This window comes from Amblyomma maculatum, chromosome 1 (genome assembly GCF_055883805.1).
Source record: "Amblyomma maculatum isolate TAMU_Amacu chromosome 1, ASM5588380v1, whole genome shotgun sequence".
In the NCBI taxonomy this organism is placed as follows: Eukaryota; Metazoa; Arthropoda; class Arachnida; order Ixodida; family Ixodidae; genus Amblyomma; species Amblyomma maculatum.
Window position 1 is genome coordinate 278,323,179 of NC_139344.1, and position 22,679 is coordinate 278,345,857.

At 43.2% G+C, this 22,679-nt stretch overlaps 1 protein-coding gene across 8 annotated transcripts in view; it reads right to left on the minus strand.

Annotated features, from left to right (window-relative positions):
* Window positions 1–22,679, minus strand: part of LOC146206633 (SOSS complex subunit B2-like) — an 86,072-nt gene that overhangs the window by 29,168 nt on the left and 34,225 nt on the right. For 7 of the 8 annotated variants that reach the window (XM_084591393.1, XM_084591386.1, XM_084591392.1 and 4 more), the window contains 3 exons: window positions 16,674–16,745; window positions 16,521–16,599; window positions 6,903–6,999 (listed from right to left, as the gene is read on the minus strand). In XM_084591393.1, the coding sequence (XP_084447519.1) occupies window positions 6,903–6,999; window positions 16,521–16,599; window positions 16,674–16,745 (248 nt within the window). The remainder of the gene's footprint in view (window positions 1–6,902; window positions 7,000–16,520; window positions 16,600–16,673; window positions 16,746–22,679) is intronic. The other variant, XM_084591394.1, reaches the window with a different exon arrangement.

Consider the following 22,679-nt stretch of genomic DNA (forward strand, 5'->3'; position numbering starts at 1 on the left):
GGCGAATAATGACATTAGATGCTAATGTCATTCGATATGAATGACATTAAATTTGCTTGTGTGACAGAGGTATTAGTCACTAATTAGTACCTCCATGCAAAAAATTGGATAGGTAATTCATTTTTAATCCACAGCAGCATAGTAGAATGATGAAAGAGTGCGATGACCAAGGCAGTTTTCCCATTTTACCCTTATTAGCAATTTTAGAGCACTTGGAATATCATCACTCCAGTTGGTACCATTAGCTTCAATGAATTCTAAAACAAATTTCTGAAGGTTAACAGAATGATTCTGCTTTCATCACTGCACTCATCACACTTTCAGCTTCCTAGAGCAAAAGAAAGTATGCCTCTATCTCTTCTAGATGCAGATATATTGATGAACTACAATCAAATCTTGTTACTATGAACACCACAATAACGAATTTTTCAAATTAACAAATCTTTTCAACATCCCCAACACATTTTCCGTTTTCAATGTAAAAATATCTCAGAATTACGAATTTCAATATAACGTATATTTCAGAATAATGTACATATTTTATTTTTTCTTCTACAATCTAGAAACATCAGTATTGCAAATTTGGCTAAAACTAACAGCACCGCAGCTCGCAACTCTCGCGTGAAACAGAAACCGCCATTGCTGCATGTATGGTGCGTGGGCTGTAGCTATCATCAGCATATCTAGTGCCAGCTCCTAGCGCCACCACAAAGCTGTGGTTATGCACCAGCCAGAAGGCCTAGCCACCTGCCCTTTTACTTTCCATAATTTAAGTCGTTCGCCGGTCAATCGTTCGTGCCATTCGCACGTGTGGAAAGGTATTTTGCGAAGTTTGTGCAATATTTGACAATGTCTGCAACCAGCGAAGGTGCCAAGAAGATAGGAAATTGATGCAGGGAAAAAGCTACTCTGCGTCTGCAGATGGCTAGCATTGCCTCATCGACTCCTGCGATCATTTTGAAAGACAGACAAGATTTTCAAACTTCAGGGAACATTGAAGATGATATATAAAACTGCGATGTTTCTTTTTGCGCATGGACAAAGTCTGTACTTTCATTGCTCGGTGCAATCACGTACCCGATGAGATGTTGTACTAAGTGGAAAGTGTATGTGCTGTAGTGGTGCAAAGTACTGTGTGGTCGCGTGTACTGCACGTGGCAGAAGGAAATAACAGATTTCTTCAAATAAATCAGCTATGAAGATAGTGCGACGTTTTCATATCAGATTTCGCTTGTCTTGCACACGTGCCAAGGTATGTCATTTTCATGCCTAGACCTCACCACTGACTTATAACCGAAGATTTTTCACTGCAACGATATTTGAAAATAACAAAAAAACTTTGCGGCCCCGCGACATTCGTTATATCGGGATTTAACTGTAAACAAGCCAGGTGACCAAAAATTAGCCTTTTGTGAAAATGAGAAAAAACAAACTAGGTATAATTTATTCAAAATTTCGATATATAATATATATATATACACATCCTGTGGGCTAATAAGCACCAGGCATGTAGTCTGACTGCTTGTTTTGACCTGAATGCTACTTTTTCAGAGCCCGATGTGTTTTCAGCTGAGGAACGATTGTGTACAGATTTTGCTTTTCGAAGCCTGTCCTTTCAGCCATCCTTCTGATATTATGAAGGCCTGGATTCATACTGAGCTTACCTAGTATTTGGGTTGCCTATTCCCGGCGCGGTTTGCCTATAAGCTCGTGCAGCAAAAATGTTTACAGCAAACAGGTTCATTTTTCTTGCGAAAGCAACATTACGCCAGGTTTCAGGCCACAAATGACCTTGAACAGCCGCACCTAGGAACAGCCGCGCCAAGCAACAGCTTAGCCAAGCTCCGCCAGAGGACGCTGCAGTCGGCGCCGCGCCATTGCTACTCACTCCCGCCAGATGCATGCACCGCAGGCAAAGGAGAGATGCTTCGCAGATATAAACGAGAATCTAGTCATTATGGAGAGCGCTAAAAAGAGGCAACAACAGAGCGAAGCCAGAAGACGACGCGCTCAAGAGACAGCAGAAGAACGCAGTGCACGACTCGAGAAGCGTCGTAACGAAGATGCAGCTAGAAGAAGTCGTTCTACTTCCCAGAGTGACTCTACGATGACTACGGAAGATTCCGGGTTGAATTCAGAATTTGGAATGAGATGAAGCGCAAACGACGTGCCGAGGAAACTGAGGAAGGATGTACAAGAAGGCTCGAGAAACGGCGGGCCAATGCTGTAGCTAAACGAGCTGATGGTGCGACAGAAGAAGCAGGCGCAACGAAAACCTCAGGAGACAGCGTGCCGAAGAAACGGATGAAGAACTAACCACAAGCTAGCTACAAGCGTAGCCATACAGCTGTTGCTTTCGCAACCCGACCAGACTTAGCCAGAGCATGCGCGGTGAACTAAATCCTTACGAGATGTCTCCGCAATATGTGCACACTAAAGACTATTTCAATACTATACTCCGTTTCATACATCAGGTGCAACGCAGCGAAAGCTATGCAAGTAGTCTGCAAGAAAAAAAAAAAGGAGGCGTATCACTACATGCTCGTTTCGTGGCAGAGTGGTTTCTGCGGAAACTGGCTTTAATCCGAGCATACACGTTTGCAATAACTTGCTTCGCGTGCCTGGACATATTCGCAGTGCGGACCTTATAGAAAAAATTCACTCCGAAGAGGCAGTCGAGGTCGCTGCGCAGAGGGCACCGCTGCCAGGGTTGCGGGGCAGCGAAAACGCGACACGAACGAAAACGACAAACAAAACATACAGATTAACCGAATCTGATATTTTATACCCCCTAAAAAAAAGTGCTTTTATGTAGTTGATGGCAAATGTAAGATGTATTAAGCTTGCAGACCAAAGCAACTATTATTTCCTCTCGTCAAGAACAGGCACTATTTTTCATTTCGGATGCGAGGAGCGCAAACAAGAGCTCTAGCTTTAGCAGTGTTGCACTTGATGTATGAAACGGAGTATAGACCACACTCACGATCACCTCTTAAAACCTGTACATCCCCGCCACACACTTTGCACATCGCGGCACACAACAGTTCGTTGAGGGGCTCCAAATTCACAATACTGAAGGCACTGTCACCCCCACAGTGACAGTCACTACCGTGAGTGGTAGGCGCCACAGCTGTCGATGAGACCCACTTTTCTCTAGACTGCTACAGTTAACCCCAGCTCCTGTATCATTTCTTTGGCTTTTTTCTGGTTTTCAGCCAAATCTAAAGGCTGCAGCATCATCTTGTCGCAACGGACGCAATCGCTCGGTATTGCCACCGCCGCACTTGGTAGGCCTACTTCAACCGCAGCGACATCTTCGCAGGCCACTGACTCCTGCACATTCTCGGAGCTTTCGGGTAACGCTGGACACTTTCGGAAGTTGTCACCGCACACACTCTTTTTCATTTTGCCAAGTTTGTTGTGCAAGCAGAATTTTCTGAGAGGCATGGTTTCGCATCAATCATGCCTTGAAACAAAATGGCGTCCCGGAATGGCGGGCTGGGCTGCCGCCAATGGGCCAAACAGACGACGTATAGCAGAATCTACTAATCGGATGGCTCGATTGCAGTCACGTGCGCTCGGCAATGAATTAGATCTCGTTTTTTTTTTTAATTCTTTGTGGTTTTTTTTTTTTCTATGGCCATTGAGGGCAGGCAAGCAGCAGCAGCAGCAGCAGCAGCAGCAGCAGCAGGAAATTGAAGCCCAGAGCGCGCTCTTTCAAACGATACCAGCATGGCTGAGATCAGTGTGGTAGAACAATGGTTTCGCATAATAAAAAAGGTGCCGTTTTTATTTTCTTTTTTTTCATCTGCTACTGCACAAATTCTGCCCGCGTGACAACTTGAACTCAATATTATGCTGAAAGTACTGATATTTGGAAGAAAAGAATTGCTGAACTTGAAGATTAATACCAATTTCAAAAATGCCATTATCGAAAAATCGATATTTTGGTTATTTTTTGGCCCGAAAGACCTATGTCCCCCCTTAATACGAAGATTTCGCATGGTCCCTACGACTTCGAATTAACAAGGTATACTGTCTGCAGCCGAACCTCATTTTAATGTAGTAGTACAGGGTGCAAGAATTCGTTATATCCGATATTCACTATAAAAGTGCATGTCCAAATTCCTGTAAACAAGTTTGCAAATAAAACGAAACAAAATGCGCACTAATATGGAAAACACAAAGGTGCGAAAACGCACAATGTTTTAATTAAAAGCTTGGTATAAGCGTTGGACAGCGAAAATGAACACTCCACGTAAAATTTGCGCAACGGAGCCAACAAACTCCGGGAGTGCAGTGCGCGCGCACGGGTCAGTCGCAGTGGCAGAGGCAGAGGCACAGCAGGGGCTCACACCATGACGGGGCAATGGTGATCACATGCCAGCCTTTACATGGCCGGACTCAAGAGGCAGCGGCGGCGTCACTCGAGTTCGGCCATGGCCGTTCATGACTTCCAAGATCATCGCGCGTGGGGGTGTGATCTCGGAGGCCCCAAGACAAAGGCGATAGTTGTTGTTGCCGCTGCTAAATGACACGGCACACGAACATGCAGCCGATTTAAACGCACTTCTGAGATGAGCGATTCGATTGATCGAAAAATTGCACTTCTTAATGTTTTTTCCGGCTCCTTCACGCATTTTTTTCTGTTTTAATCCAAAAAAATCTGCTTTGTAATAAGCGATCTAGCATCAAATTTTTTAATTTTTCTTTCATTATACAGAAAGAACTCCCATAGAAATAAACAACAGACCAACCAAACTTTGGTTTCAGTACGTTTTATCCGATAATTCTCTATATCAGTGTTCGCTATAGCGAGGTTCAACTGTATCAAATTTCAACTATGAGCAAGTACTCCAGCAAGCACACCTGAACTCCAAAGCTGCTCTTTTTCTTGTAGCCCCATGTTATCTAAAAATTTGACATCACAGTGGAATTACAAGCTATTCAAACCACATTTGCCAATGGCAACTTTCTACCACTCATTGTTAAAAAATAGAAGGCAGCAAGACATTAGGCTGTTGCAGACCAAAGCAACAAAGCATGGGTGGCACCATGCACACAAGGAGGAGCGAGCAAAGGAGAACTAAATAAGGTGCACAAGCACAGCAAAGCAAGAGACCTAGACTAAAACATCTGCCCAAGAGGCTCACAGAGCAGCAGCCTTTCAGTCGAGAGAAAGCAGCCAAATAACACAATCTGAACAGCAATAGCAGTACACTGAGTAACCATCTTATATGCACCAATGCATGTATATGAAGATCGGTTTTGTAATACTAATAAAAATCAGAAAGTGCACCAGAAAAACCCAGAAATGGGAAAAGCTCAAACACGCACCCACTTTACAATTCTCCATAAGGCAAACAAATATGTATAACTTTGATGACTTCAGCCTCAAGCCGACGAGTTGGCAACAGATGTTCATAAATTGGGGGTGCTTGAATACTGGGACTTTCAAATACCAATGGAATATAAATACGGAAAAAAAAAAAAAACATTCCTTCGAGTATCGAATATCGAATATCTGATCAGTGCAAAAAAAATAAAAATTAAAAACAGCAAACATTGCTCATATTGTTTTCTCCAAAATTCCCGCCATATTTGGAAATAAAATTAAACTAGAATTCCACAGAAATGTACAACCTGCTGAAAAATCCAGCCTACATTTCATACAGGGTTCCGTATAGCAGTCTTTTGTATAGGATGGACATGCATGCAACTGGGCGAAGCTGTCATAATGCTGAATACAATAAACTCATTATTACGCCCCTCAAGAGGCCAGAAGATATGTCCATATTAACCAAAACCTAGAATTATCGAATGGAACAGAAAAACTTCCAAAAACTGTTTGCATCTAATTTTCCCTGATGAACATTATCTGCATGATGGTTGTCTGCATTTGAGATGAAACCCAAGTTAGAACAATGTTTTCTTCTGGTTTTGTCAAGTGCCTCACTTTGTGCGCACTGTTAGGAAGGTCCATATTCACAAAACGACCCTGTCCTGTTACGAGGATGCTTCACTGCAGTCAACGGGGTCATGCACTGCAGTGAAGCACAAAGTTTGGTGAAAACGCAGTGAATTAAAAATTCCAAATATCAGTTTTTTAAATACAAATATAAATCGCGCAACAATAATATTCGATTCTTATTTCAAATTTTGGATATTCACACACAATCACAAATGCTTGCTGACAAGAGTAACAAACCTTGTAGCCAATTTGCCAGGACTCGATAAACTTGCAGAACTGCTCTTTTATACGGTTCCTACTGTGTGCACTAAAAATTGGTCTAAGGAAGTACTATACCGAGAGACAAACACATGCACCACTATTAAAGCAGTAATAGCATGCCATGCTATTCTCAAAGACAAGCTTTTCTCGCCTGAAAAAACAGAGCTTCACAACAGTGGACCTGGCTCCTAGCCCAATTTTCTTGTCAGGAAGTCGCAAAAGCACAATTTCCCTGCAGACAGCATATTTAAAGAGCGATGGATATGCCAGTGGAAAACAAAAATAATCTGCAGTGGGAGCTCACACAGAGCGGCAGTAGGGAGAGCAAAACGAAACCTCAGCCATTAACCTAAGACCAGTGCACTGCAGCGACAGGCACTGCCTCCGCTGAAGACATGGCTGCCAGCGAGGGACGGAAGCTGCTGCTTGGTGTGCCTGGTACACACTAAACCAAAAGTGCAGTAACTTGGGCGAAAGGAGAAAGGGGATGGACAGGTTGTGGAGTAGAAGCCACAAGAAGGGTACAGACTACTAGTGGGCGTCGAGAGGTCCTCCCTGTGCCCAAGTGTCACAGCTGAGCCAGCGACAAGCGCATCGGCGCCGGGTTGCCCCCTGAAGCGAGCCACCTGTGAGCCGCCGGTCATGGGGCAATATATCCATTGCCACTCACCTGGTGATGGAGCGGGCAGGGCTGCACCACCCATAGGGTCGGTGCTGGCACCACCCACCTGTGATGTTGGTGACCGCCTCTGGTCCACATTGGCGTTCTGTGCAAACAAAGAGGGTTATTTAAAATGGTAGTAAGACAACAATGTCCATAAACCAAAATATAATGCACTTTGCAAGACTCTGCGGGCTGCAACATGGGACATCAAAAGCAAGCTCGCATAGCAATGAGAATTCCTGCACCTGGTACCACTATGTGCAGTTGCTGTAGCAAACAGACAATATCGAAATGTGTGTTGCTTCTTTTGGCAGATGGTGCTTTTGCAGAAAGCTTTGGCAGCTTAACGATGTGATATGAAAGGCTTGCCATCAGAAAACACCACAGTGTCAAAATTCACACTTTCAAAGGGTGAAAGAGCCCTAGTTTACCACACTCATGGGGCTTCAAGGAACCTGAGCAAATGTTGCTCCTGCATTAGGTGTACTCACTGTACCAGACTGCACATGGCTCAACAGAAATGCACATATGCTCCTCAACAGCCGAGCAGCCAGCATACAGAAATGCACTGTCTAAGAGGCCGTTTTCAGACTGAGCAGAATGTAATTTTGCTACATCTCCCTTGCACAGTGTTTAATCATTACTTTCTATGCAGCATAGCAACTATGAAAAAACTCAATTATTTGCAGAAGTTTTGGCTGTATGCTCTTTATTCATAATGAAGCAACAGATGTTAGCAGCTGAATTTGCAATTAAAATCCCACTCATATTTCTATTTTGGTTTCAAAAGCTGAATGCTGTTTTCATATGCTTCATGGGATCTGAAGTCAACTAATGTTATAGCTACTTCCTCATCCATTGCCATCCCATCTCTAGCCACAGGCTGGCATAAGTAAGTCGGTAAATGAACATGCTGAATATGTCATCACCATCATCAGCCGGACTAAACCCACTGCAGGGCAAATGCCTCTCCCATATTCCTCTAATCAGCCTGGTCCTGTGCTAACTGCATTCACTACCGCCCCCTGCTACGCTTTCCTTCCCTCGGAACCCAGTTTTTTACGCGAGCATCGGTTATCCTCTCTTCGCACTACATGTCCTGCCCATGCCCATTTCTTCTTTTACCCCACCGGGGTGGCGCAGTGGCGCTCGACTACTGTTCCCAAGGACGCAGGATCGAATCCCGGCCTCGGCGGCCACTTTTCGATGGAGGCAAAAAGCAAGGTGCCCGTGTGCTGTGCGATGTCAGTGCACGTTAAAGAACCCCAGGTGGTCGAAATTTCCGGAGTCCTCCACTATGAAGTCTCTCATAGCCTGAGTCACGTTAAACGCTACTAACCAAACCAAATCATTTCTTCTTGATTTCCACTAGGATGTCATTACCTGGAGTTATTTCTCTGACCCACTCTGCTCGCTTCCTATCTCTTAACACTGCCCCTATCATTTTTTGTTCCATAGCCCTCTGCGTTGTCAACTTTTTCGTTAGCCTCCACGTTTCAGCCCCATAGGTGAGTACAGGTAAGATGCAACTGTTGTATACTTTCCTCTTGAGCGATACCGGTAAGCTGCTTGTCATAATCAGCGAGTACTTGCAAAATGCACTCCATCGCAATCTTATTCTCCTTGTTATTTCCCTTTCATGGTCCGGATCTGTGGTTACTACCTTTCCTAAGTAGACATAATTGCCTACTACTTTCAGTGCTTCGCTACCCAACGTAAACAGCTATTCCTGCTGAATATATATATATATATATATATATATATATATATATATATATATATATATATATATATATATATATATATATATATATATATATATATATTTTTTATTATGCAAGCTTGCCATAAGGCATATTATAAATACCCGTGTAAATGATAGTTAATTTAGGTCATGTGTAAAATCAAGTTAACTTTGACATCCTTTCCAGTTTCAAACTAACAAGGCATGAGAAAAGGAATGCAGGTACAATTTACCACGAGTAGGTGTATTTCATGAGGCAACCCATTAACTCTTTCGTTATCATGCCACTCTGATTTGATCACTGGTGACCGAAAAACTCAAATTTCAAAAGTTTCTGCCTATAATTTGTTCTTTCTTGGAGCTCGTTTACTAGGTGAAAATATGCCATGATTGACATTTTTGTCACCTGTAGTGCCTCAGCAACAAATGGAAAGACGTCGTGTCACCATCGCAAACAAGGATTTTGTTTTGCCCGAGCATAAACTCCAGGCATCGACCTTAGATTTACATTCCACAGCAGGCAGTCTGGCTGCTAAAAAACATCAGTAGAAGGTTTGCCAAAGCAGCAGACTTCAAACCGTATTTCTCCACGGCAGTTCTAAATGTCGCATGTCTGAACACCAAGTATGCATTGTCACCAAACCAAAATTTTGATTGCTCATTTTTTGGATAAGCTCGATTATTCGGTCTTTTCCACGGCACGGCAGTATGCTTCATAGAGCTAAGGCATATGATTACCTGAAATTTCGGTATATTGTGACTGATTGCTCGATTTTTCAGACCTTATTCGTCCTTCCACTATCTTAGGGTGCTTCACCGCAGGGATTGTGAGGACTATGAAGTGAAACATCCACAAGACGCGGTAGTTCATGAAACACACTGTGGCACGTTCGCTTTCGTGTCTGTACATCGTCGAAGCTCTCGCATTCTTCCGCGACGTGTCGGTGGCAGTACAGCCGTTGAATTCTTTGTGAATAGGCTTTTGGTAAACGAAAAGCTCTGCATATTTTATTTGATTTCATCGTGCGTTGTTTTTGTTTTTCATATCAAGTTTGTCACAAATGTTAGGGTGGCTATACTTTTTGTTTCCGCAACTTTTTCCGGCATTCTCAAAAGCGATCTGAATTGAAAGGGAGAATGCTTTGAATGACTGTTATTAATATTCAGTAAGAAAAATTGTGTTTCAATTTCCTTCTTGGTGAGCAAAATTTATTTCAAATCAAAGGCTGAAATTAGCCGGTTTCAGGTAACTCGAAAAAAGTTCTGCCTCAAAATGGATTTGTGTTTTAATTTTAAGATTTTGCTGGCAAGTTTCAATAAAGGTTTAAAACGTTTTGTACATTCTAGAATTTATTTTACTAATTTTCTTCAAGAGTCAATATCATGTAAGTTCAAATTTTTTATTCCCATGCAACTTAATTTTGTGCTTCCCGAATGTTTTTTTTTTCAGTTTTCGCACTGCGTATTTGTGCTAAACAAAATTTTTCTTGAGTATGCTTTCCATTTCTATCATTGGTATGTATTTTAACTATTTTCATCTCTCGTAAAACTTGCAGCAAAAACGCTTGTCAGAAACCTATGAAAAACAGCCATTTCTCCCCTGGTAACCCACTTATAACAATACCGGTTTTAACAATATATCGGATATAACAATGGACTGCTGTTGCACAGTCAGGTTTGTCATGTGTTCTATAGTAAAATAAACCACTTATTACAATAGTGTCACATAATATCGGTTATAACAATCAAATATAGTCACTGAAGGTCAACAAAAACGCGACGACCACAAAAGCGCGCATGTACGCAGAGACTCCGACAACACCAATGCAGTGACAATGAAAAACGTTGGGACAGAGCGCGTCGAGCCAATGCGATGGTCGGGTATGCCGTGGAGAAGCAGGGGAGGACAAAACGTTTCTTCACGCGGAGGAGGAGGTAAGGCGTAAAGCACAGTTAGGCACGACCATTCTGATGGAGAGCTTTGAGTACTCCCCCTTGAGATCACCCGCTGCCTAGGGAACTCGCGTCCTCTCTGCCTCTGCACGGTGGAGAAGTCCATTCTGAGGGTGTGCTAGCCGTGGTGCGCTGCACTATCCTCCCCTATTTGCTTTGTCCAGGCCCCCGCTGCGTGTTCGTGCGGCGTTCGTGCACGTGTCTTTCTAGCGTGGTTCTAGTGTGCAATCATCGCTGCAAAATTCCGAGGAAACACTGGTAGTGAAGTCTGGCAACTGTTTCAGTTACGCCAACCGGAACTAAGCCAGCTGCTCCCCCATCATGAACTGCTTCAGAACTGCGGCGACGCGGAAGGTCGCAAAGCTCCTGCCGACACAGCGATGACCAAACTTTGGTCCACTGTGAGTGGTAGTGATGGTGACGCGTCGGGACTCGAGAAATTTTTGCATGCCGACAATACAGTCTCAAAAGATGAAGCGCTGACAGACTGGGCTATTGTCACAGCAGTCACTGGCGCGGAGGACGGCAACAGTAGCGACAACGAAGATAAACCGGAACCTGTGCAGGTTGAGTCTCATCAGGAGGCTTTTGAGAATGATTGACTCCCTGTGGGGCTGTTTTTGCTAAGAACCTTCTTCTACACTATATTCAGCAGTTGGATGCCCTGCAGCAAGATGTTGGCCAGATTGCCGTGAAACAGACATTTACAGATTACGGGTTTCTTCCCGTTACGAAATAAAGTGTAGACTGCCTCATCCTCATTAAATGTGTAGTTTATAATATTTTCTTCGTTTTTTTGGCCTAAACCAGTTATAACAATTATTGGTTAAGATATTTCCATGACACTTCAATACTGTTATAAGTCAGTTTGACTGTAACACTATAATAACCTAAAGTACCATCAGGATTGGGATAGCGAAAGTAGGTATTGGAGTAGCTTTTGGAGCAAGAAAATACAAGTTCTGGAGCAGCTATGGAGCAAAACAATGTACATTCTGGACCAAAATGAGCATTCTGGAGTTGATAAACATGAGAAATAGTCAAATCTCGATATAACGAATCGCAGGGGACCATCTAAAATCATTATTTTGAAATGTCGTAATGAAAACCTTGTAGCTATAAGCCAGTGGTCAAACCTAGGTATCAAAATGGCAGTAAACACGCATGTAGACAAACAAAAGCTGAAATGAAAACATTGCACTAACTTCAAATCTGCTTCAAGTCGATACGACCCATAGGTCGGCACCATGAGGAGGGACTCACACTCACAACCAGCGACACTCAACCCCTCACAAACACTTATGCCTTCTCCCATCCACGTCCAATCACTCACACTCATGGCGACTCTCATACACGTCCATTCACTCACACTCACCCGCTACCATTCACGGCCACTCATTCACACTCATGCCCGTCCACACTCGCACTTACACTCATGGCTGCTCCCAATCACGGCCACTCACACAATCACACTCATGCCCCGTCCTGTTCTCGGCCATTCGCTCACACTCATGGCCACTCACTCATGCGCACTCATGGCGACTCTCATACACGTCCACTCAGTCACACTCATGCCCGCTCCCATTCACCACAACTCACTCACACTCAAATCATCATTTATTGTCCGTTAACGGCCCCTGTCAGGATAGTACATAAGGGGGGAGCGAGACTAAAACAAGGTACTAACAAAAGGTCATGATCAATATAACAATACCACAAAAGCACGAAAAGAAGCAAAAAAACGCACATAGTACTGAACAAGGCTTATCAATATGCGAAGAACGTAAAACTTGCTGGCAAGAGGTTCGGGCAGCAGGGAATTACAAAATAAAGATGAGCAAAGATGAGCAAAACACATTAACATGAACTGAACAAAATAAACTAGTCAACTTGGGAGATACACACTCAGGAGACGCACACTCGCACTCATGCCTGTCCACACTCACATCCACTCACTCGCACTCACACTCATGGCTGCTCCCATTTACGGCCACACACACTCACACTTATGCCCAGTCCTGTTCAAGGACACTCACACTTATGCCCAGTCCTGTTCAAGGACACTCACACTCATGGCCACTCCCAATCATGGACACTCAATCACTCACACTCGTGGCCACTCCCATTCCCAGCCCCTCTCTCATACTCACACTCATGGCCGCTCCCATTTATGGCCACTTACTCGCACTCACACTCATGGCCGCTCCCATTTATGGCCACTCACTCGCACTCACACTCACTACCACTCTCATACGCGTCCACTCACTCACACTCACGGCAGGAGGTGGGTGTGAGTGAGGCGATAAGAGAGCACTCATGAGTGAGTGCACCGATCTAGGAAACGACCTCATCTTCAGTGTTCAGTGAAGTTTGATAATCTTGTCACGGTCTTTCAAAATGAATTGCGGCAGTCGACGGGTCAATGCCAAGCACTCTGCAGAGGCCAATTTGCTTTTTCTATGCTTGCAGTATGGCTACTCTTTCCTACAGCTAAAACTGCTTTAGCTTCTTAGCGCCATCACTGGCAGCATTCATCGTCAGATCTTGCACGAACTTCGCAATAAGATAATCCGCAACTAAAATTCCTGATGACGATGATGAACAATAATGCATCAGAATGTTGAGCTAGTTGGTCAAACATGACAAAACAAGCAGCTGAACAGATGACAAAACATAGAAGAGGCACACACGCAGAGACGGACGATGCTGCACTAACAACTAATGATTTATACCCACACACCTTCTTTCTCAACTTCTACATACACATTACTTCATCTTTCACAGTCCTCCCAGTGACTTAAACATTATTTCTCCTTTAATAAGAGAACAGAAGGTATGCTAACACAATCCTCACCAGCCACAGATATTGCCCAGGCTTTCAAAATCTCTCCAGCAACTTATCCTTATTTTTTCTCAGAACTGCCATGTTAATAGGTCTGCTGGGGACTTTTCTTTTTCAGTAACAGAATCAGACTGCCTTAGACTTCATTCAACCAAAGGAATGGGCAGGCATTTATAAAGGCTATGTGACAATATGTGATTTTCACAGTATTGACGAAGTGTCGATACTGGTTGTTCATGCACGAATAACAAACAACCGACCAGCAAACAACACACAACAAAGAAAAAATGCAGGTGACTAGGCCTGCTCGCTGCTGCATATAAAAACACAGCATGAGGTGGCGCTAGGTGTGGGCAGGAGATATGATAATGATGATAGCTATAGCCCGTGACTTGCATCAAGAAATGGCGGTTTCTGTTTCACGCAAGAATTAGGGCAGTGTTAATTTTAGGTGAATTTGTAATACTGATGTTCCTTGATTATAGAAGAAAATATAAATAATGTATGTTATTCTGAAATATGCGCTATTAAGTTCATAGTTGTGAAATATTTTACACTGAAAACATTGGAAATCAGATGGGGATTTTCAAAAAGTTCGTTAATTTGAAAAATTTGTTAATGTGGTGTTTGTAGTAACAAAATTTGACTGTATAGTCATTTTTGGAGAGTAGCATGAGCACTTTGGAGCAACTCTGAATGCGAACCTTGATTAATGTGAGCTTGCATGCCTTGAACTATCATTAAAACAGATTTTCAACCCACACAATCTTCAATAGCAGTGCATTTGTCACTGCTAATTGCGAATGGTTTTCGTGACAAAGTTCGGATGTTTGAAAAACATGATCAGTGAAAATTCGAGAACATGCCATCAACCAGTAGCAGATTTCTTATATTCTTAAATGTCGTCCAGCATTAAACCAGTCATCAGCGCCGTCTGCAGGTCACAATATATAGAAGACCAAACTTGCAGAAGTCTATGCGACAATGGCAGTTTTCTCATGAAAACAGCCCGTGCCGAAGCATTGAGCTCAGTGCAGCTGAACGGGTGAGTGGGACCCAATATGCCACCAGAGAGACCTGTGTCTCAACCCTGAAAGTGGTGCTGGCCATTGAAGTACCCTAATTCATACACCATTAAAAACTAAAAACACAATTTTTGGTGTCAGTACTTCTTACATCTTATTGAATTTTACTGGCCATGTTTTATTCTCAAGTGACTGTAAAAATGTCTGAAATATCAGACAGCCCAAAACATAAAATTTCACAAGAAAAATCACTGTATGTCATAATTTCCATTACAATGCAGAAGTAGCCAGCAGATTTGTGGTATGGTATGGTATGGTATACCGGCTGTTTGGCCACTCAGTCCATACCGAAAAAAAAAATATATATATATATGCTCTCAGCCTGACCATTCGCTTTTCCAGGCTCAAATTTACAAGCCCAACCCTGATGTGTTTCCGAAATTGTAAAAGTATTCCTAGACTATTTTCAATGCCTTGCTAACAACCGTTAACTGTAGTTGCCTTCAGAGAGTACTGAATGTTAAATTAGTGCATATTAATTTTTACGCCAACCTTTCCACTTTGCCTGCTTAGATCATTCATCATCCTTTGCAATCTGTCCCCTGAGTTACACAGAAAGGCAGTGTCACAAGAGAAGTATTCTCCATCAACACTCATCCCAGACTGTTCCCAAACCAGACCTCTGAATACTTCCTGTAAGCAAGCAGTGAATAGCACTGAAGAAACAGCATCTTACTCTTGCTTAAAACACTTCCTTACGGGAATTTTATTGCTTTCTTTACAGAAGAGTAACGTTGCTGTGCAGCCACTATAGGTATCTTTTAGTACTTCCCTTCCACATATGGCTCATCTACACCCTGATTCTGCCATGTCTGCATGACAGCTGAGGCTTCGGCAGTCAAAGGCTTTTTCATAATCTATGAAGGCTATGTACAAGGGCTGGATCCTTCGCATTTCTCCATTACTTGGTCAATACTGTGGATATCATCTATTGTCGAGTAGCCTTTATGAATGCCTGCCTAGTCCTTTGGTTGAATGAAGTCTAAGGCAGTCCGATTCTATTACAGATTGCCTTAGTAAACACCTTGAAACACTGTAAGCTGATCAGTCTAATTTTTCAAGTCCTCGACGTCCTTTTTGTTATGGATAATGATAATGTTTGCAATCTTCCAAGACTGCATCACATTAGAGGTCAGTTTTATTAGCGTGGCCTCTCTACCGTCCTCAAACGAATCTGCGCGGTTTACAGGGACACACTTTAATGGGTTGTTTTGCCGCATGATCACAACAGAAGAGTGCGATAGTAGGTTTTTAGATTTACTGGCAGTTTTCCAGGGGCCTGTGAATGCTATTTTTTGTTTGTTTATTCCAGACTCTCATGGGTTGCTAGTGTTCTCCTCAGAGTTTACAGAGTTTCATTCAAAGATTTTCAGATGCCTAGTAATGTGGCAGTACAGCTGTGTGAGAGGTCTCCTCTCTCGACATTGGCAGCAGCGCCTCTGTCGACTGGGATATTGACTATAAATTAGATGGCAACCGAACTTCAAAGCATGATATCTCACTTCTGAATTAACTACATTCCACTAGTTCCAGCTTTGACCACACACTGACCAACTCTTGGCAAAAGGTTGCACAACACACACACACATATATATATATATATATATATATATATATATATATATATATATATATATATATATATATATATATATATGTGTGTGTGTGTGTGTGCACTGAGACTTGCGCATAAAAGTAAAAATGTTTTCAAGACTGTCAACGGGACAAAATTTATTTCTTCAGATCTCTTCTTCCCTTAATGCACACAAGTTAAATGGTAACATTTCACGGCTAGAGAAATGTAACGAAGCCAAGAATAGCAATCGGGAAACATTGAACTGGCTTCCGAAGCGCACTATTTTCTGAACTGCACTAAGGCATTAACAGTCAGGAGACCTGTACCATACGAAATAAAAATATGCAACGGCACCAAAGCACTCTAAGCTCTACAATGAACTAACATAATCAACAATGTAAATTAGATAATGAAGAGTACTAACCAATTTCGCCTGTAACTGCTGCATGAACTCTGGATTGGGTTCACTCATAAATGGTGTTTCGCTGAATGGCAGGCAAAACCTGCAAAAGCAAATTAGGGATGGTCCCCACACCTACATCTATGCAAACATTCCATCCCATAGAACTACACTTACTCTCCGATCTTTTGAATGTCGCCACCTTTCCCAGTGTAAAGAGTAAGGCAACCTTTCCACAGTGACGCATACCTGAAAATAGACCAGGAAATAATATTGATTTTGTTTTTGCATGCACTGCACAAAATTCAGTAATGAGCACTGAGGCATAGCCAGTGCAGGGATGTCATCCAACTTAACCTCAATCATTTGAATCTAATGTAAAATTCAGCTTAACACCCTTCAAACGCTAAGGCATATCTGTAGTCATTGGGCCAAACATTCATGTCCCAACTGCCTAGAACACTATGCTAACTGCTCTCACTGTCTCTCTGAATGTCCACCTGCCATACAATCACTGCATTATCCCTACCAGTCCCCTAGATCATAGCCTGCTCAGGTCACCCTCAGAGCAGCTGCAAGACCAGCTGGCCTTTATATGACAAGCCCACTACCAACTCGGTAGCTAGCACAAAAGCTGCACAATAATGTATACTCACGCTCTCATCCCAGCATTGGATGTGGCTCGGTATCATTAAAAACCAATATTTATGTCAAGCAAGTTCTTAGCTTGCAAATTTGAATTAAATACAAACAAACCGGACGCTTCATTATAACTGATAGCACAGTTATAATGAGCGCAAATGAGGTCTGCGAAACAGAGCTATCAGCTGCAACATGTATGAAACCTTACCTTAGTTCATATGTTTACCTTAAGGGACATAATGGTGTGGCGCAAAAGAAATCAAGCAGAATAACTTTGAAGAGGCATTACGATGATGCTATTATTACCAAACATTATTCTTAAAGGGAGTCCTTGTGCATGCCCAAAAGAAGTGCAAAAAGAATTATTGAAACTGAAACACAAACAAAAGCTATCCCATTAAGAATATTTAAAATAAAATAACTAATTTCCAGACATATTGAATTACTGGTTATATAAAACTGAATATATCTCTCTGAAAATCCTATGCAAAAGAATAGGAGTAGTGCACTACTTTGTCGAACTCATGTTCAGTGGAACAATCAATAACTTGCACGCCGTACCCCTGCAAAAGGCACTTCACCTCATGACGCCCCACGATCACTTTTTGTTTGCTGAGCAGAGTGGTCGTGCAGCCTTGGCCACCTGTTGTCAGCATTAATCTGCTGGACAAAGTGAACATAGAGCCCAAGTGAAAAAGGCCCTTGGTCTGATGTGCTTGTTTTCTATGCGACACTACCGCGATGTGGAGAAGCAAAGCCATATGTTACCAAAGGACTGAAACGACATCAGGCAACTCTACTGCATAGAATTCGCACGAGCTCTACGCGTACTCCTGCCTGGATGCGTAAGACGGGCATGGCATCGTCTCCGCTATGTTCCATATGTGGTGTGTGCGGGGATATAGAATATAATTATGTGCTGTCCAGAGTACAACGCGAAAAGGTGTGTGATACTCACTTCCTTCAAGAAGACAGGAGCCCTTCACAGTGTACTTCAGAACATTGTCTACCCGAGTGCAAACCAGACATGCAGAAGGGAGGTTTTGCACCTTCTTTTACAATTTCTGCAGGGCACTGATCTTGACTCCAGATGGTGACAGCTGGAATGGACTATGTTCTACTGTGAGTGAATGTGTGCGTAGATGGTGACTTCTGGAGTAGACTACAATCGAACCTGAATATATTGAACTCAAAGGAGATCGCGAAATAGTTCGATATATCGATAATTCAATATACAGAAATCGGCTTGTGACGGCACTTGCGATGCGAAAAAATGATACCGTATTTGTCGCGTAATCAACCCACCCCCATAATAGAGACTTTTAGTATAGCGTACACAGACACACGCAGAGGAATAGCGCATGCCAAAAATATCGTGACGCGTACTGCGCATGCGCTATACGATACCCTGGACCAAGTTCTTTTGTACGCTCGGCCAGCGTACGCCGAAACTTGAGTTTATCGTGCCCAGCCCTCACGTACGATGGGAGATCAGAGTTGACAAGATGGCGGCGTCCAGGCCGCCCGCTTCAGAATGAATTTGTCTTCGTTACCGCGTTTTAGGGCGCGCTGCCGCCTATAAATGGCACAAGGGGTCTTCGCTTTGCCTCGTGTAGCATTCAGCTCAAATATTTAGTGAATAATTTCCTTTGTTTTTTTTATTTTGAACGGCGGCAGCGCAGTCCCTAAGCCTGACAAGTAGCGTTGCTTTGTTGGCATGGCAACGCCATGAAGCGGATCGCCTTGGCTTGACTGCTTACACGTTTGTATCTGTAAAAATGTGCTTGGCAGTACGGAACTGAAAGGAGGCCGGTACTCACCATGACAGCAATACAAGGTAAAAGTATTCAACATGGGAATACCAACGTTGAGGAGTATCACGAAGCTGCCGCAACACAGAAACTGGCTAAAATCCCGATGCGACTCTGCTAGTTTTGGCTTGGGAGTAAAAAAAAAAGCCTGAATGTGTTATTTAATTTTAAATCGAGATGTCGCCACCGTAGTTTGCGTTCGCGCTTTCGTACGGCCAACTAAAAGCGGTGATGCAACACGAAGTAACGTCGCATAATTTGCTGGCGTTTATCGTACGAAAGCGTCCATACGCTATACTAAAAGTCTCTAAAGTCTCTAATGAACCCACCCTCCACTTTTGCACCCAAGAATTCGAAGAAAAACAATAGCGTTAAGGCCAGCTCACTCACATGCAAGCGATTGAGCGATCTCAGCGACGAGCGGCAGCAACATAGCGAAAAATTTCCAACTTGTTGGAACTGCGTCCCTCTCACCGCTCGAGAGCCACCACCTCAAATTAAGGTTTCTGTGTCGCCGCAGCAGAAATCACGAGCGTTTTCACTTGCATGTCGATGGCGCGCGCCACTCCGTTTCCACAACTCATTTCTTGGCAGTGTGCCAAGATGCTGTGCAGCGATAACATCATGGCGTGTTTATCTTTTGATAGCTCCTGTGGTGACAGGGAGCGAACTTGGCAGAGTGCCCGTGATGGCTTGATTGCACAAGCCTGGTTCGATTTATCACGCCGCGCTTGGGGCGGGCGTAGTCCACTGCCACAAAATCATTGGAAAGCGTGATAGCTAAATGCTGTTTGAAGCGAAAAATGCTAAAAGCTAGTGTCATGATCACAGCTGACCGCGTGCTTTCGTTGATTCATACATGCAAGCATAAACGACTCCCGCAAAAAACAAAAAAAAACTGCCGCTTCTTATGGCGATTTCCACTGGTCGCTATGGAGCACGTTTTCTTGCTCACTGGTCGACCAAGATAGGTTGCGCGTATTCCGCTGGTCGCTTGGGGCAGCTCGGGACGCTCCAGCTCGATCCGCTGACCGAAGTCTGATCTCGCCGGAAGTCCTAGTCGCTAACGCGGTCACTTCCGGATGCTGCTGGATTCTTTTGACTGTTTTTGACCGTTTCAGTGACATTGGCAGAGGACACTGAGCTAAAGTGCTCTAGAATATTGGGTAGTGGGCTGACTGAGCGCCGTCCAGTGTCGCAGTTTATGTCTCGCCCGCGAGGTGGCGCCACCATCATCTTCAATGTAAGCGGCCGCTTCAGATTTGGTCTCTTTGGCTGCGCGAAAGGTGAACAGTCACCGATCCAATTAGTGGGATGCTCGTTTGTCAGAATTTTTTTTTTATAATTTTATAAGAGAAGACTTTTACTTTCATTGCCATTCTGGCGACGCAATTAGGTCAGCTAGGTTTCGCTCAGCTTGTGCCCATTATCAGCGGAAACTCGCCAGCTTGGCATTAAGGAGAAAAGCTCTCATTAGAAGCAAACTAAAGCTCTCCTAGTTTTCATACATTCGGAAGGGTCAGGTAAATTTCCCCGGGCATATATCAATAACAGGCCTACGTGTTTATAACAAATCCCTTATCTTTTTGCCAAAACCAGCAGTTATATATATATTGAACAGGCGCTGGTGCGCGGCCCTAACCTTTTTGCAGCAGTTGCATATATAATTAGACACATTTACTGTTGCATTTTAAATTTCATACTCTCGCTACATATCATGTGGAAGAAAAAAAGGAGGGGGGATTTGAAAAGAAGGCTAAGGCGCATACATTATTTAAGGTGGACAGAAATCTAGGGGTTCGGCTCGGTTTAACACAAAGCGACTCGGGCTACGAGATACGCCGTAGTTGAGGGATCTGGAAATTTCGACAACCTGGGGTTCTTTAACGATCGTTGACACCGCACAGAACATGGACGCCTTGCTATTCGCCTCCATAGAAAAACTGCTGTTGCAGCCAGGATTCGATTCTGCATCCTTGAGTTCAGCCGTCGAGGGAAATATCCACTGGCCACTGCGGCGGGGTTAGGTAAACTAAACAGTCTAAGGATTCCAACTTACCACATCTGTGCTAGAAATCATGCATCTCTACATCAATGGTTGCTTAATCTAATAATACTCTAATGTGAAAAGGATCGTTAATACAGCTGGCACTACTATGTATTATCATGTTTTCTTTTTAATTCTGCCTTTCCACAGACTGACGTTGGTGCATTCACTTTTATTTTTTGAAGGAACATTTCATGAAAATAAGTGTGAAGAAAACGGCGGAGACCCAATATTGGTTGTAAAATCTCCAAGAAAAGTTTATTTTTTAAGCAGTGCATGCAAAAAGCAGACTTCACAAACAGCAAGCATATTTCAAGAGCAGCGGCTCAACTTCAATTAAATGCTTTGCCTTTTGGCGCTTCCCTGCCTTGTCAAGATTTATCCCTTTAATGTAGAAGTGCAGTCGTGTGACAATATAGAATTTGATTATATTTGCAGAGAGAGTCGAACCATGGCTGGAACAGCCAACCTCTTGACCATTTCTGCCTTTCACAATTGTCAGCACATCTAAAACGCTGTCTGAGTGCAGCTGTCCACGGGAGAAGCAGCCTGTGAACAAGTCGTCAAGCTTCTTTACAAAGCCATATAAGCAACCAGTCGGATAATGGAGCCCTCCATTGTCACAGAACTGCGTCAGTCGTGCAAGCTGGAAAGTTTCACCTGGGGCAGGCATAGTCAGAAGTGTGAAACAGTCTTGACAATTGGTCTTTACAATGCACTTTCTTGCGACATAGCCAGCAATGTGAAATATTATTCTTGCAATGTGCTGGTCGTGATCTTGGGCGGATGGAACTAGCTGCAGCTGTGCGTTTGGTAGCAGCAGTCATGCCAAATACATGCTTGTTTCATTCTGCACATTGTCTTGTATAGTATCAACTTCTAGAAGGGAGCCCAGCATGCCCTACTATACTTCCTACAAAGACATAATATTTTCTCAATGGTTGCTTAATCTAATAATACTCCAATGTGAAAAGGAGTTAATTCTGTTGGCACTACAACGTACCAGATGTTTTCTTTTTCTGCCTTTCCGCAGACTGATGTTGGTGCATTCACTTTTATTTTTTAAAGGAATATTTCATGAATATAAAAGTGTGAAGAAAACGGCGGAGACCCAATATTGGTTGGAAAATCTCCAAGAGAAGTTTATTTTCTTGAGCAGTGCAATGCAAAAAGCAGACTTCACAAACAGCAAGCATATTTCAAGAGCAGCGGCTCAGCTTCAAATGCTTTGCCTTTTGGCGCTTCCCTGCCTTGTCAAGATTTATCCCTTTAATGTAGAAGTGCAGTCGTGCGACAATATAGAATTTGATTATATTTGCAGAGAGAGTCGAAGCATGGCTGGAACAGCTGACCTCTTGACAAAGTGTCTTTCACAACTGTCAGCACATCTAAAACGCTGTCTGAGTGTCAAACAGTCTTGACAATTGGTCTTTACAATGCACTTTCTTGCGACATAGCCAGCAATGTGAAATATTATTCTTGAATCACTCCTAGCAATGTGCTGGTCGTGATATTGGGAGGATGGAACTGCAGTGCGTTTGTTTGCAGCAGTAGTCAGTGCCTAATGCATGCTTGTTTCATTCGATCTGCACAGTGTCTTGTATACTATCAACTTCTAGGAGAGAGCCCAGCATGCCCTGCTATACCTCCTACAAAGACATATTTTCTATAAACGCAAAAGGT